General features: G+C 45.8%; 1 protein-coding gene across 8 annotated transcripts in view; it reads left to right on the plus strand.

Annotated features, from left to right (window-relative positions):
- The window catches only part of NAV2 (neuron navigator 2), a 395,626-nt gene that overhangs the window by 135,293 nt on the left and 242,998 nt on the right, over positions 1-17,335 (plus strand). For all 8 annotated transcript variants that reach the window (XM_059138147.1, XM_059138166.1, XM_059138198.1 and 5 more), the window contains exon 3: positions 1,233-1,285. In XM_059138147.1, the coding sequence (XP_058994130.1) occupies positions 1,233-1,285 (53 nt within the window). The remainder of the gene's footprint in view (positions 1-1,232; positions 1,286-17,335) is intronic.

Consider the following 17,335-nt stretch of genomic DNA (forward strand, 5'->3'; position numbering starts at 1 on the left):
ATGAAATGATGCTCAATTCGTCGGAAAAATGCAAATCAAAACCACAGTAAGAACATCTCACACCTGTCAGAGTGGCTAATATCAAAAATACCAGAAACAAGTGTTGGCGAGGACGTAGAGAAAGAGGAACGCTCATGACTGTTGGTGGGAATGCAGACTGGTGCAGCCACTGTGGAAAACAATATGGAAGTGCCTCAAATAATTAGAAGTCGAATTACCATATGATCTAGTAATTCCATTACTGGATATTTACACAAAGAATACAAAAACACGAATTCAAAGGGATACACACACCACTGTTTATGGCGGCATTATTTACAATAGCCAAGATATGGAAGCAGCCCAAGTCTTTATTGATACATGAATGGATAAAGATGTGTGTGTGTGTGTGTGTGTGTGTTTGTGTGTGTGTAATATTACTCAGCCACAAAAAAGAACGAAGTCTTGCCATTTGCAATGACATGAATGGAGCTAGAGAGGATAATGCCAAGTGACATGAGTCAGAAAGACAAACATCATGTGGTTTCACTTGTGGAGTTTTAAGAAACAAAACAAAGGGGAAAACAAGAGACAGACCAACAACCGGACTCTTCACTACAGAGAACAAACTGAGGGTCACCAGAGGGGGACGGGGAAGGGACATGGTTGGAAATAGGTGATGGGGACTAAGGAGGGCACTGGTGATGACCATCGGGTGTTGAGCACAGTGTTGAATCACTGTTTTGTACACCTGACACTAATATAGCACTGTACGTTAACTACACAGGAACTAAAATTAAAAAAAAAAATTAAGAAAAGATGAGGTGAGATGCTATCATCCATGCCTTTTGTCCCGAGTGGGGCTAAAGCTGGACCAATCCACTCTGAGCCATCCCACCTTCTGTGGGGAGATCACAGTCACCTTTCGAAGAGCCCAAAGCGTAATCACAGTCCGGTCTATTTCTCAGTCTCCACACGTTTCTGTGATGCCCCATCGCTCCAAGACTGTCATCAGTGCAGTTGTCTCTGCGTTGGATGCTGACGACCTTGCCCCAGCTGTCCCCGGAGGACGGCAGCTCGATGAGTAAGTCCCGAAGCTTTCGAGCTGCGTCTCAGCATTTCTCATGGCCGCGCTGATTGGACAGGCCCCAGGATGGGCCTTAGGACGTGGTTGGCCTCAAAGGTCCTGAACATCACTACTCAAAGTATCTGGGGTGATTGTTTATTTTTCTGACTTGTGTTTCCTATTTCAGCAAATGAGAAGATTGAAGACATCAATGGCTGTCCGAAGAACAGATCGCAAATGGTGAGTACACGGCTGGCGAGTATTTGTGTGAGGGAAGGAAGCCCTGCCTCTCAGTGGTATTGACTGTCTTGAGAACATTCCCACCAGAAGCTTTCCCCTAGGGGATTATATTAATAAACTAACAGCTATTTCCTAGTAGCTGCGGTCGGCTTCTCTGAAATTTGTTGGCATTTATTAAAAAGTGGCCGTGGTTTTTACGTAGATGGTGAGACAGGGAACATGAAATACTGCCCTTTCTTTCAGAAACAAATTATGCAGACCTGGTGGAAATACACACTTGTTGAGCATTTGGACCATTGTGACTCATTCCGCTTTCTCAGAGACACACAACGATCTCTGTATGTGGTACTGAGGCACAGATGGGGTCATGGTATCTTGCTCAGAAATCAGGGCATGTGGTCTGATTGCCTTTAAAGGTTAGAATGATGTGAAAGCACAGTGGTGACAGCAGATGTGAAATGTATAATCATATCCAGACCATTCTTAACCTTGACAAGTTATATGCTCTCTGGTATTGTATGCTTAAGCTCTGATATTAAAGCTTTTTTTTTTTTTTTTTAAATGGATCTTTGAACATCTGTTCTTGTTATATGTCCTGTGAATAATCTTTGAATTAAAATTCATGATCACTATTGAGTTCAGAAAACATGAAATTGCAATGCTCTGAGAACCTGAGTTTTTCCCTTCAAAAGGCTTTTCAGTCTTTACGCCAAGTACATATATATCAGACTGTTAAGATGATGCTACTCCTACCTGCTTAAAATATGAAGGTGGAAATTTAAGGACAATTTTCTATTTTTGCAGGACATTAATCTGCTTCCAGAAACCTAAGAAAAAGGCATAATCCATTTTTTCTGACCTCCCCCACTCCCTTTGAGTTGACACAATTGGATACTGTCATTCCAGAATATAACAAAGTGATTGGCATTCCTTGGGTTTCCCTTTCAATTTTCCCAAGTATTTGTTATCCTTGTGAGTTGGACAGATCACCTTTTCAGTGCACTTTCCTTTGCATGCATAAAAACACATTTTTTATCCCAAAGAGGAGGGTGGATGGGAGTCCTCCTTCAGTTTACATTGTGAAACAAGTTTCTCTCTCTCTCTCTCTCTCTCTTTTTTTTTTTTTTTTTTTTGGTCATTGCACAGGGATTTTGTTTCTTTTTGTTTGACCCAGAGAGCAACCCCTCCTTATGTAGGAAAGTCCCATACAGACATCTCATGGCTGCTTTGACTTCTGGGCTGCTATTTTTGCTAGAGCTACTGCAGCTGTCTAGTGTATTAATAATTGAGAAAATTTGGAAGATAGAAGACTTAATTTAGTGCAAGCATTTTACACATGCAGTCATATCTTCACTTGAAAGAGATACAGTCGTTCCCCTGGGGTAGATAGAGATGCATTTGTCCCAGCCCGTTATAATGCGTACGTAGACCTGACATTGGAAGGTAATGAACCTTTTATTCTCTTTGGCACTTTTGTATTTTCCACGCTTCCTGTTGGAGGTGTGAAAGCCCGCTTTCCATGATTATAAAATAATACCACCATCTCAGATTCTTTCGTGCAAATTTAGTTCTAGATGCCAAGTGTTATTTATAAATGCTACCATGACACCAATGTAATTTTGTGGTTTCTCTAACTCTTTCAGCTGTGAAAAAGTATTGTTTTCCTCTTTTTTTTTTTTTAATGGCCTGTGGGTTTGTGTGGGGTTTTTGTTTTTTGTTTTTTTTAGAGCACAGGAATATAAAATCCTATAATTGTCTGTGATAATTAGTTCCAGCTAGGGGTGGGGAGGCAGACACGGTCTGGTAAACATAGCAGAGAATAGTTCAATGTCCAGGATGTGAGGCCAGGAAAATGGGAAAACCTCCATCACAGTCATTCCATTCTGCAGCAAAGGAGAAAGATGGTAAAGACAACAACAGTGCTATTGTTGTTAACCCCGCGTTGCAAACTGTGATGGGTCCATAAGACGGAACCTCGCCTGGGGTGCCTGGGTGGCTCAGTGGGTTAAGCCTCTGCCCTCGGCTCAGGTCATGATCTTAGGGTCCTGGGATTGAGCCCCGCATCAGGCTATCTGCTCAGCAGGGAGCCTGCTTCCCCCTCTCTGCTTGCCTGTCTGCCTGCTTGTGATCTCTTTCTCTGTCAAATAAATAAATAAAATCATTGAGAAAAAGACAAAGACAGAACCTCACCTGACCCACCAGGCTGCCCAGTAGCTCAAGTCTCAAATTCCTGCACTCCAGGCTCTACTTCAAATGTTCTTTAAGTGAGAGCAGATAGCTCTGGCATCTATCTATCCCAGGGGCACCAATGCACGGGCACCAATGCACAGACGCAATGAGTATGGTGTTGTCCCTTTGACCTGCAGATCAGCAAAACTTTGCAGAGTGCTGACCATTGCCAGCCACTGGGGTGGGCCTCGTGAATGCTCAGGTGAATGAGATGGGGTCCCTGCCCTCCAAGAGCTCCATGATGAGTGGACAGGAGAGCAGAGCATAACGGTGCTGCTGTTTGCATAGACCTCTGTGCACATGACACAGTGGGGGCCCATTGCATCCGAGAACGAGGGAGGGTCAAGAGTAACTTCTAGGGAGTGAGTCTGAAAGGTAAGAGGATTCACCCCAGGGGGATGACGGGTGGACGAGGATTCACATTCCTGGAGCATATCTTTACTAAGTTTGTCAGGGACCCTGCGAAGGAAGGTTTTGCAGCATTTGCGTATGATCCTACCCAAGGGCCTTAAGCTGTATCTAGGGAGGCTCCTCTCCTCCAGTGAGGAGTGAGGCATGGAAGAGTCCAGAATGCAGCAGACCCCATAGCCATGGCAGTCTTCAGGTCTGAGATAAGCCTTCTGCATTCATCATTACTTCCCAAATCACTGTATTTTGGGAAGCAACCCCCCACTGGGCCCTGGAGTGAAGTATTTTTGAAGGAAAATACCCGTGGTCATCCAGCCCTGGAGAGGGACATTCAGTCATGGGGTCTGGGAACTGAAAATGCTACCTGGTGGGGAATGGTAGTTCCTGAGTTCATTGTTTGCTCTGACCTATAGCTGCACAGTGCCAGAAGGTTTGTGCTCCCATTCATGCTTGTGGGCACATCCTATACTCTGGATGCTGCTGTGGGCCCACATAATGCTCCCCCAATTCTGGTGAAGAGACTGCAGTGCCACGTGGTGGAAAGCTGTCCCCAGGGCAAGACAAAGCCAGAACCATCAGCATATACTGTAACCTGCTGGTGGCCCTCGTAGGATAGGACCATTGACAGTGGGCACAAGGCAGGGAGACATGGCAGGGACTTGCCTTTCCCTAGGAGGCTGGCCTCAGCTTGTGTTGAAGGAGTCCTTTGGGCAGTTTTGGGCTGACCTAGCCCCTCCCGGGGCCCATGTCCTTGGAGATGGAGCTGTAGACACGCTCCTGTCTCCCCTCACCCACCAGGCCATCCCTTTGGTCCTTAAATGAGTTTTGTGTGTGTGCCTCAGAGCTGGTTAAAATGTTTTGTCTGTTTAGCATTGCCATGGCAACCCAGGGGCATCTTTTTGGCTTTCAAGTGCTGTGTTCAGCAGTTAGGAGTTAGTTTGGGAAGAGAAACTGCCTGGAGCCTGGCCCGAGGGCACTGCCTCTCCTGGAACCCCTGGGCTTCAAGACAGAGCCTCACTTTGGGGCCTAGGAATGGCTGCTTCAGGGGGTGGTTTTCTTTTTTAATCATTATTATCTTACAGGGCTTGGCTTTCTGTTATGGATGAGGAGAGGTGCAAAGTTAGCAAGGCCTGCTGGCCCTTTCAACGGAAAGCCCTAGGCCTGTTTATCCCTTTGGTTGCTGATCTCCAGCCCAGGGTCATCTGGGGCCTCCTAGTGCAGCCGCCTCCCGAGCTCTCCAAGTGCTCTGCCTTCTTCTCTTGGTGCTTCTACTTTTTATTTATTTATTTCAAAGATTTCATTTATTTATTTTTAGGGAGAGAATGCACAAGCAAGGGGGAGGAGCAGAAGGGGAGAGTCGAAGGGCAAAAGAATCCCAAGCCGACTCTGCGCTGAGTAAGGAGTCCGATGTGGGGCTCAATCTCATGACCCTGAGATCGTGACTTGAGCTGAAACTAAGAGTCAGGCACTGAACCGACTGAGCCACTCACGAACCCCCTTCCCATAGAGTGTCTAGATGGAGGGTCAACTGGGCTTGAGAACCATGCAGGCCAAGTTCAAGTTCCTCCTCTGATGTTCTATGGCCTGGAGCTCTTTATTTAACCTTTTGAAGGCTCTATTTCCTGTTCCTGAAAGTGGGGTTGGTAGTACAGCTCATAAAGTTTTCGTAGTACTAATGAGGCAACGCAAGGGATAACCATGGGTAGTACTGATGAGTACTGATGAAGATGATAAAATACAGCAAGAGCCTGTCGGGGTCCGCCTGGTGCCAGGGGCCCGGCTCAGTGCTGCCCAGCGGTCCTCTCCCTCCGTTCTCCCAACAGCCCTTTCAGGTAGGTGAGCTCGTTATCCCCATGCTCCTAGCATAGGAACAGCCCTGGATACGTGTCAGTTTCTAGGACAGTGGTGATTTGTGATCGTAGTTCATGTGTTGGGGTCATGGAACCCTCTGGAAATCTGAGGAAAGCTAAGGCCCTCTCCTCCCCAGATGACACAGCCCCCAGAATTTTGCATACACCTGAGCAGATTGTAGGTCCCAGAGGCCGGCCCATGTGTCTACCCGGGGCTCCACAGACCCAAAGTTCAGTGCCCCTGCTGCTTAGGGCACAGCTCCGCCCCCCACCCTGTTCTTTCAGCAGTCCCCATGGACATGGTGGCACCCGATTCCCAAAACAATAGGAGTTTGTATGTAGATACAGAGAAGTACCAGGCAGCGGTTTTCAAACTCACATTCCATGAGCAGAATCCACTCCCCTCCCAAAAAACAGCACATGGGGACTGAGGCTTTACAAGGTCTTGTTCTCTTTCTTTCTTTCTTTCTTTCTTTTCTTTTTTTTTTTTTTTTTTTTTTTGTCCCAGTTTACTCACCTAGGAAGCAGAATTGGAGCTCAAACCCAAGTCTATCTAGTTTAAGAGCCTGTGGTGTCCACTTCTGTGACAAAGAAGGGGTATAATAAAAATAGTCTCCCCCTCCCCATTCCCTACTCTAATTTTTCATTTGTGGGTAGAGCAGCATCAGCAGAAGGGAGGAGACTGAGTATTTCCGGAAAGGGCCTGGGCTGACCTGTGGATGGAACCTCAGGAGCAGAGAAAGGAGGAAGGGCCCCCATGAGAGGCAGCTCTTGAGGGCCTTGGATAGGCCTGGTGCCAGGTACCTCCCCCTCTGTTCTCCACAGAGCCTCCGGGGCCAAGGCAAGGCCATATGCAACAGAATCAGGTTTCCAGGCCCAGTGACCTTGGGCCCTCCTAACAGCTGAGAGAAAGCCGGCCACATGCCTAGGGAGTGTCTGAGATCCTTGGGCAGCTGAGGTGCCTCTTCCCTGGGCCCCTGAGCCTATTTTTATACCACCCTAAGGGCACACACATGTTACAGAACTAAGGAGGAATGAGGAAAAGTCCACAGGTCCCTTAAAATTTAAAGCAAACTGGAAAGAGTCCAGGGCCAAGGTCAGCAGGCAGCATACCCCACTTCCCACTCGATGATACATCCATTGTCACCGCTTCGGTTTTGGCCGGTTATGGCTTTCAACACGGAGGCAACATCCATGTCTTAGCTTTCTGCCTCTTTGGCCCATCTCTGTTTAAACCATCATGGGCTGCCCCTTCCCCTTTCCTTGCTCTTGAGCACATAGTAGAAGGTCCTGCACAATCCACTTACCATCATTGCTTGCCATTGGGCCTGTCCAACTCCATACCCTGGGCATTCTGGAGCGTGGGGTGCCCCCAAAGAGGCTTTGTACTCCTGTCTTTGTACTTAGCCACATGCTGTCCAGACTGCCTGGAAGAACTGAGGATCGACCCACGTGGATACTGTGACCTTTAATCTTTAGGTCAATTGTTACTCAAGTAATTGAGATAATTAGGTGCCTGTCCTCTTTCCTGTCTCCAGGTATTGGGTGCCTGCATTTCTCATAGCACCTCCTTGTGGTTGTCTGTTGAATTGTCATCTTGAAGGAGATGCGGTGTCTTTCACCTGAGTATCCTAACTTAGGATACACTTAGATGATTGGCATCTAGTAGGGTTTAATAAGTGTTGGATGGTTGGGCAGACAGACAGATGGATGGATGGAAAGACTACGAAGGGATCTGGCCTGGACTTGCCCATGTGACTAAAGGATTGTAACATACCCTCATCAGATCCTTATTTATGGCCGTAATTTGGGTATTGGAAGTTCTTCAGTGTTATCCCAGGAGTATCGTCCCTACTCTTAATTCCTCTCTTTCTTGGTTTATCCAAAAGACCCAAGTAGAACAATTTAGTTAAACTTTTAGTTTATTGAGTTCTTGTGTATCGCTCGAGGTAAACATACTAGGCATCCTTACAACCACCAGAGATTATTAACATTGATAATAAGAATGGTAAGTGCTTGGAGTGCCTGGGTGGCTCTGCTGATTAAGCATCTGCCTTGGGCACACGTCAAGATCCCTGGGTCCCGGGATAAAGCCCCGAGTCAGCCTCCCTGCTCAGCGGGCAGTCTGCTTCTCTCTCTCCCTCTGTCCTTCCCCCTTGCTCCTGCTCTCTATCTCTCTAAATGAGTCAATAAATAAAAATCTAAAAAAATAAAAAAAATAAAAAAAAAAAGGTAAGTACTTTATGTGTTTTAGCTCCTTTTATTCTCCTAGAATGAGAAATCGATCTTGCTCATTCCATTGAATAGTGTGGAGAAGCTAGACCCTGCTGTCATTTGTTGTGCTCTGCCAGGGGCTACATGTGAGTCATGTTAGAGAATCTCTCCTTCTCTTCCCCTCCTGCTACAGAGCCTGGGGTTACTGCCTTGTCCCAGATTGTGTTCTTACATAAGAGGAGCAAACATGTATCCTATATACTTCTAACCGGGCAATGTTTTAGACCTCTGCATTGATGGATTTTATCTTCATAAAACCCTATGAGAGCAGTTACCTTTATTCCCATTTCACAGATGAGGAAACAGAGAGGCTTAGTAACAAGCATGAGGTCACACAATGAAGAAGAGACTAGCTGGGATTTGAACCCTGAAAGCCTGACTCTAAAGCTCGTCCCCTTAACTGTTAGGCTATGCTACATCTAAGGAAACTGACTAGAGAAAAGATGGACTGGGATGTGGCACTACAAAAATCACGTTTGTGGTGCTGGCCCTCCTACAGGTATGGGCAGAGCCTGGGTAGAGGCCTTCCTTCATGAGAAGGAGATTTGGTTTGAAGACAACTGGAATCAGGCAGCCTTGGGTCTCCCATCCTGGACCTCTTCTACTGGGCAGTTGACTATATCTGAGCCTGCCCTCCTCTGTGAAAAGGGGTTGTAATGGAAGCTGCCTCCTAGGGTTGCTGCCAGGGACGAATGAGGGATGGTATTATTAGCACCTGGTGTCACCCTGGCTTATGGCGAGAGCACAATAGATGTTTTCCATTCCCTGCTTCTGAGTCCTGTATATCCTGACTACTGTGCACTGAAAGGTTTATTCATACTCCAAGTAGGCACCCAGTATGGTAGGCCGAACAGAGGACCCCCAGATGTTCCACATACTAATCTTAGGAACGTGTGTGAATGTTATCTCACATAATACAAGGGACTGTGCAGGTGTGATGAAGTGAGGGCTTTGAGACAGGAAGATTATCCTGGATTACCTGGGCAGGCCCAGTGTGATCATCAGAATCCTTCTCAGGACGGCAAGGAGGTGAGTGAGGACATGTGATTACGGGACCTGGGTGGGAGTGGGAGGCAAGAGAGTGGCAGGTGCTGCTCCTGGCTCTGAAGAGGTTGGAAGGGGTCATGAACCAAGGCATGCCGGTGGCCTCTAGAAGCTGGAGAAGAGAAGGAAAAACTGATTTTCCTCTTGAGCTTGCAGAATGGATCTAGCAGGCCGACTCCTTTATTGTAGCTCTCCGGGACTCTAAGAGAATTTTAGGTTGCTTTAAGCCACTAAATTCTGGTCCCTTGTTACAGCAGAAGCAGGAAACTAATACTCACTGGGATTCAACCAAAATAATTCTTGCCATATTAGAAGTATGCTACCTGAGTTTCTAGCAGAGGCCCATTTGGCTACTATGAGCCCCTCGGGTTTCTGAGTTGGCCGGAAGTTGCTTCCGTTGTTAGAAGACTTCAGAACTGAGCGTGCCGCCTTTGACCTAAATTCAGAGCAGGTCACTGTAGGGAAGTAGGGAGAGAACAGAGCCCCATATTTAGTTTCTGGCAGTGGAGGGCCATATTGTGGGTGGCCTCAGACCCTATGCTGTCCTGGGGTCCACAGGTGTCAATTACAACTTGGGCCCCAGGGACTCGTGACCTCTTCTCGAACCTACACTTATGAGTAGGTACTGTGCTCCCCAACTAATGTGTGTTTGTCTTGTAGCTAATACGACATTTAAACACATTTTGAGATATTTATTGTATTTTGTTTAATAACATCCAAGCTTTGTAGTATGTATAACGTCTTTTTCATCTTTTGGTTCAATAAAAATCTCCATATTTCCAGCACCTGGCACGGGGCTAAGTACATTGGAAGTGCTCAGCTCATGTTTCTTAGATGAACGAGCTTCAGCAATTAATGGCCCGACTGTCCAGGACTGCCCAGAGAGTGGGGGTGATGTCACACGTGAACTTTAAATATGTCAGATATGTACTATGTATTTTGTATTTTTCAGTGCTATAAAGAAACTTGAGTTGTCTTAAGCCAGGAAATTCTCTCCAATCATCTCTCTCATGATTTTATATTTTAACTTAGTTGTAAACATGTGCGGGAAAGACCCCCATAGAGCAGATTATTTTCCTTGATGAGGGAAGTAGCATTTGGTTCTGCAAAGCTTTCCGGAGCAGAGCCCCCCCTCCCCACTCCGGAGTGCCCAGGGGCATCACCTGGAGGGCTTGTCCCAACAGGGCTGCGCCCCACCCCCCAGAGCTGCTTATTCAGGAAGCCTAGGGTGGAGCTGGGGTATTTGCATTTTTAAATGAGCAAATCATGGGCGCCATGCTGATGCCCTTGGTCTGGTGACCACACTTTGCCAACAGTTAGCTTCAAGCCAAGTACAGAAAGCCTCTTTGGGGCTCTGCCTGTGCAAACACACATACAAATGTGAATTAGCTTGCAAAGTTTTTTAAAATTTGTAAAAATTAACAACAGTATCTCTAGAGGGTTTATTTTAAATTTCAGGATTTTGAATGAGCCAGTCATTTTGCTTTTTTTGGAAAGGTTAAGATGCTTTAGATGTCTCCGTGTCTGAGAACTGTAGTAGGCTCGGAATGGAACAGATCTAAATTGTGCTCATGGCCGTGGTCTTGGAGTCTGTCGGCACATTCTCTGTCCCTTTGAGCTCACTTAACCTGTGTGACCTTTGGTTTCCTCTATTGAAAAATGGAAGCGATAATCCTTTAGCACATTGTACACTTAACTGCCTGCCTCCCAGTAGATAATAATGTCTTTGAGGGCGCTGTTGCATCTGTCCATCTGTCCATACGGCCTGGCACCTGGTAGATGCTCAGGGAATATTTGCTAAAGAAACACTCAGCACACCTGCCTGGGGACTGTGGCACTGTCAATGGCAAAGTGGTGCTCGGTCAGGTTAAAGAACTTAGCAAATGTGAGAAGTGGAGGGAGAATAGCCACACATCTTCTTGAACTAGAAAAGAGATCGGATGGTGACTTACAACCATGGAGATTGTGGTTTACAGAACAGCCATCTGGGCCTCATGCTTGGATCCATCTTACATGTAGTTCCTGTGTTTCAGCCTAGCATCAAAGGGGGGTCTTTTGTATGTGTGGGGTTTTTTTGTTTGTTTGTTTTTTTAAAAGAGATATTTATTTGACAGAGATCACAAGTTGGCAGAGAGGCAGACAGAGAGAGAGAAAGGAGGAAGCAGGATCCCCACTGAGCAGAGAGCCCGATGTGGGACCTGAGCCGAAGCAGAGGCTTTAACCCACTGAGCCACCCAGGTGCCCCTGTTTGTTTTAATTTTTCCATGAAGCAGAACTGAGCCAGGACTTCCTCTTTGCACTTGGGTAAAGCATGGCTAGCCTATGGTGTCTGCATTTTGGGGACTGGTCGGTAGATGAAAGCCTGTGGGCTCAACCTCAGCAAAGAGAGGAGGACAGTTGCCCACCAGCTGAGGTCAAGTCCCAGAAAAACTTTTAAAACAAACAAAAAAACCCGAATCGATGCCGACAGATGAAAGTCAATGTACTTCGTAAAAATTGATCTTCTAGTCCATCCATCTTCCCTTCCTTCCTCCCTTCCTTCCTTCCCTGATGATCTACCAGTGCCGGGTTGGCACTCCTCAGGCCAAAATTGGCTAAACCACCAGAAGGGTGTGGGCTGCATTTCTCCTATGCTCCACCATTCCCTATTGTCTCACCTGCAGCTTTTTTTACTCATTTGTTACTGGCTTGCCCCTTACACACATTTGAGGTTTGTGATCCCCAAACTGTTGTATTCTTAGGAGTGTCATGAACTTCTTCAGAGATCCTAAGCACTGACTTATGGGCACTTGAAAGATCCTTGTTTGGGGAGAATTTTGACTTGAAAATAATGCCCGTAAGTGTTTATATTAATAATTTTCTGCTCCTGAAGATTTCAAATACTAGGAAAGGAACATAAATATCTCCTACAAAACATGTACAGGAGAATGTGGGGAGAGTCAGCTCCTTCCTCTGTGAAGTGTCCTTTGTGTCCTTTGTCCTTCTAATATGAAGATGAGATTTGGTTCAAAAGGACTGATGACTCGCCATCACACACAGCCAAAATCCCAGTGGTCCATAGCAATAGTGAAGCCCTTGCCATTTCGTTGTTAACATTCCATGTTTGTAGGGGGCTTCACAGATTTAAACCTCTTTCCATTAAGTGTTCTGATTCCCACTCTACCATGTGTTTAATATCTGTAGCTTTAGAAGGGGACTTTAGTGCCTCCATGTCCCCATCGGGAAAATGGTGATAGCATCTACCTCATCTACTGGTGAAAATGAACTAAAATAATGACATATGCCCAAGAATTTATCCCAGTGCTTTGTGTTTTATAAGCATGTAAATAGTAGTTTCTTAGGTCTCTGTAAGGCTTTCTGCATGCCCATTTTTCTGAAAGGAAAACTGAGGCTCAGGGAAATCAAGAACCGTATCCTAAGATAGTCAAAAAGCTGAGAAATCCACAGATGTCCTCTCTTGGGCCCATCTCTCTGGGAGGGTAAAATTTCCTATCCGTAATGGCTCCAGTCACAATGCAGCAGACAACACTTTGACTTAAGGTTTATCCTTTGGAGGAGATGGGAGTGGATGGTAAAATCTTTGTTTTTTCACACTTTCTCTGAAGGAGCGGGAAGGCAAGAGGTGGAAATCCAGGCAGCCTGGATTCTTTTCACTGTTGTGAAGGATACCTAGTTCCCTTTCCTGGGAGATTTTGAGAGAAATCAACTGGGAATTAAAGCCTTTCCTGGGCCCCATCCTGCTTCTCTAAGGGAATCCTGAAGTGGGAGCTCTGACTAAAGCAGAGGGTCCTTCAGAGGGTCAGCCTACAGATGGGATGTTTCCTTTGACTTGATGTTTTTCCTCTGTTTTGTGAGATTCCTTTCAGAGACTTGCAGAGATTTTATTCTGAGTTTCAGATGTACTGATGCTTTATTTATGAATAACTCTAAAGCTCTCTATTTTTATAATCACCAGCAGTTTAATTTTAGCCTTTAAGGGGAACGTATCTTCCTTATAGGAATTGTATGAAATAAAATTATGAAATAAAATTGCATGAAATGGCCAATATTTCACCATTTTTAACCTCCAAAAAATTGCAGTCTTATCCGGTTCAGCTGGATACTTGACAAGGACAGAAATAGTAACAGAGATTAGCATTAAAAATTGACACTATTTCTTCCCAGGTGCATTAGATATCTTGTAGCCTTGGAAAGCTCAAGGATATCCTGTAATAGAGACCTTCCTTGTCTAGTCTATTCTTTTCTTCCGGCAGGCTTGGTGCCTCTGACATTCTGCCTATGGCAGTAAACAGAGTGGAGAATTATTTTAATTATTCATAGAATCCTTAATTTTTGATACCATATGACTTCTGATTGGGCAGCATGTAGCTCTTTGCATAGATCACAAATTTTAGAATTTGAAACCATTAGTCAAATCTCGCATCTTGGTATATTTTATGTGCTACTTGCAAAATCTCCCCAATTAATGCTGATGAATCATCAGCAGCAGTCTAGAATTTAGGCTGTGCTCTGAGGCCATACCTACTAACAGCTTTTTGAAATTAAAAAAAAAAAAAAAAAGATTGAGATAATGTATAGGAAAGTTGCTAGTAGTGGGCCTGGCATATAATAATGACCCGCTAATGACTAGCAGCCTCTGAAATTGGAGTGAAAAGGGAAGGGCAATTTTTGAATTCCATCTCCTGCAGAAAAGAACATGACCAGGGGATGTTTGCAGGCATAGGACGAAAGAGCAGACACCTTCATCCCTGCCTTCACCAGTAGAAGGGCGAAGCCTTGCAGGATTCTGAACTGGGCATGAAGGCGCTCTGCTTAGCTTTGCTTTCCTGCTTACTGATGCTTCCAGGGTGTTTCTTGCAGTGTGTGCTGTCTGTCCTTGGAATTGCATGGTAGAAATCCAGGGACTGATTGCTCGCGAGCCGCCCAGAAGAACCAGAGCTACAGATGATGGTGAACTGGCTGAAAAACAAAAGTGCACTCACAGGCTGGTCTGAGGGAACTGACCACCCAACTGGGGGGCAAGTCTGGCTCCTGGTCCTCATCTGCAAAAGGTTCCATTACCCTGTTCCTGTGTATGTATTTGGTCTGTGGGGAAAATGACCTTTTCTAGCAATACTTCCATGGAGGATTTGCTGCTGCACCCATGGAATGTATTGAGGGTCTGTTTTGTTTTACATTATGTTTCTCTTCTGCCTCTCGAAGACTTTGTGGTAGTTTATGGGTTTAAGGATATAAATATGGCCAAGATACAAGAAGAACCAGACTGTAAAGAGCATAGTGAGTCCATATCGGGCTTTTGAGTTGGTGAGTTTATAGGTGTGTAACCCTTCCCACGTTTGGGATCTGTGTTTAGTGGGGAGATTTTTGCTTCTCCTCTGCTTTTGTGTAGGGGACTGTCTATCATGTGAGGAAGGACCACACTATCTTGTCCCCTCTGTTTCTCCTTCCCCTGGAGCAGAGGCTACAAGAAAGTAAATAGTTATTATTCATCAAAGAATGAATGAGGCTACCAAGTTTCAGTTAGTTCCTGGGTGGAAACTCTCTAGCACATGTCCACGGTACCTCTCTTCTCTGTTGGTTCAAAAGGCAGCCCCACGTTTGGCATCCAGAAGGCAGGCGTTGTTGAAGTTGGTGTCTGAGTTTGTACCCTTCTCTGAAGGAAAGCCAGGTTTTTCCTCAAAAGATCAATGCTCCTTCTTAACGAAACTGTTTGTTTGCTATCTTAGGGTTTTTTATGTAATTTAGTAAAGGAGACTTTGAACTGAAATCTTTGGGGATAGAAACTGCTGATTCTAACAGGGTGGAAAGAATTCTGGCTACAAGGAACCCATTCATAGAGAGGCCGTGCGAGTGTCGTGTAATGTAGCAAGCCTCAGAGTGTCTCACAAATTCCAAAATGATCCTGTACTTCCAGGAGAGGCCAGTGATCTCTCATATTCTGCTTTTATGGAATTGTATGAAGAAAGAGTCTTTTAAAGCTCTGGCTATGTAAAGTTCCAGACCCTTGACCCAGGTCAACCCATCTCTGCCTCTGTATCTCTGCTGAGAGAGTTCTATATATTTCTGTGTTCTAGATGAAGAAGTTGAGACTTAAAGCAGTTCATGCATTTTGCTAGAGTCTCGTGGGTGATGTGAGGGAACCGGAATCTAGTGGAGGAGTCCGGAGCCCACATTCTTCCAACAGGTACCTGTCATTCTAATAACTGTGATGGAATACACGTACCAGTGGGAGAGGTGACCCACAGGAAGCCAGCAGCAGTCCTTCTGCCCCGGTGTGATTAGTTGACTTCTGTCTTTTCAAGAGTGGGCTTGCTGAGACATAGGCCAGACGTTAGGTGACAGAGAAGACCCAGAGTCCTGGATAGCCAGATTTGAGGGGAAAGTTAGAAGCAGATGGAAGTCAGCTCAGGTAAGCTTGTCGAACTCTGCTTTGCCAGGGGCCAACTCCAGACATAGCTTTGGGCATATCATGGGCTTAGAATGATAGCCCAGAGACGGCATGTCAAAAATGACAACATAGTAACAAACACTGCCAGTTATGGGGCACCTGCTTAGCCACTCATACATCCTCTCTCAGAATGGCCACCTGCCCCTGCCCTGTGAGATAGGTGCTGCAGTGCCCATTCAACAGGTCAGACCACTGAGGAAACCTAGTGGAGATCATTGTTTCATCAACAGCAAAATCGGGATTGAAACGCAGATTTGTCGTACTCCAAAGCCTGTGTTATGTCCCTGAATACTACTCCTTAGCCCTAATCACTCCCCACTAGCATTTTTTTTTTAAAGATTTTATTTATTTATTTGACAGAGAGAGAACACAAGTAGGCAGAGAGGCAGGCAGAGAGAGAGAGGAGGAAGTAGGCTCCCTGCTGAGCAGAGAGCCCGATGCGGGACTCGATCCCAGGACCCTGAGATCATGACCTGAGCCAAAGGCAGCGGCTTAACCCACTGAGCCACCCAGGCGCCCCCCCCCCCCCCACCTAGCATTTGTATCGAGCTCCTAACTTGGAGGCCTCACCTTGGAACTGTCCCCTTGTGGGGAAGACCAGGAAGTGAGGCAACATGACTCTGAAACTGGAGTGGGGAGGTGACGTTAGCAGTGGCATGCCGGACGAATGCACGTGGGGGCATCCGCTGGGCCTCCCGACCGCACCGATCCCCAGTGGAACTGTCCCCTTCCTCACTACCAACTGATGCTCTGCAGACCTCAACTGTAAGGGTTCATTTTGGGAGCCTCCAGTGTCAGGACTGACTTCTAGAACGTTCCTATCCCTCCCTTTCCAGATTTCTCTTTGTCTCGAGGGAAAAATTGAGAAGTCAGAATATAATAGGAAAATGAGGTATTCTAAGCATTTGGAAGCAAAGTGGAGAAAGATCGTCACTGGAGGAATTTGAGATTCTTGTTTTCAATTTTTATATTTTTTTAATCCATATGGACCTACCCATTTGCTGTAATAGCAGAGAGACTCCTATAAAGCTTTTTTCCTCCCTGTTCTTTCTTTCTTTTTTTTTTTTTAAAGGAGCTCTTGACAACATCTTGGAAAGCTGAAGTTATGTTATATACAGTAAGATGGGTAACATTGCCAATTAAAGGAAGGAGCTGGGCGAGGCATTACAGCAGCAAGCGCCATCTAGCCCAAGTCCCACATTCTTCAGCTTTCTGTTTCAAAGCTGCCAAGAAGGCTAGAGCTGATGTGCTGAATGGCCAGAAGTGGGGCAGAAGGGGTGGAGCCCCGTGTGCTATTGGGCTAGGATGCCTCCATGCATCAGCCAAGCAAGCAGCAACTTTGGGGGCTCACAAGGGGAGATACTCTTGAACATCTCTCCACCTAAGAGAATTTTAAGTGCCACTTTATAGTTCCCTCATTTCTGGGGTCTCCTAAAATGTAAATCATAATGGCCAGGCTCCACCAGCTCAGTTCCATGGGACTGTGTCTCCAGGACTACACTGTGGCCCATGAAGCATATGATCACGGGCTGGTGCTGGGCCCCAACACTGAGAGAGGTGTCCGAGTAACAATTCAGCTGGACAAATCCTGCGTCAGGTCATGGCCTAGGAATGCAGAGGGAAGAGAGAACACAGGTGAGGCAGGCATGTAGGAGAAGCACTTCCCCATAGTTCATTTTGCTTTCTGGCTTTTTGGTTTGGTTTCATGATTGCTCTTTCTTTCTTTCCTTTTTTATTTATTTCTTTTACTTTCTCTTTTCTATTTTTATTCTTGGAAAGGGGCAGAGGAAGGAGTGT

This window comes from Mustela lutreola, chromosome 1 (genome assembly GCF_030435805.1).
Source record: "Mustela lutreola isolate mMusLut2 chromosome 1, mMusLut2.pri, whole genome shotgun sequence".
NCBI classification, from domain to species: domain Eukaryota; kingdom Metazoa; phylum Chordata; class Mammalia; order Carnivora; family Mustelidae; genus Mustela; species Mustela lutreola.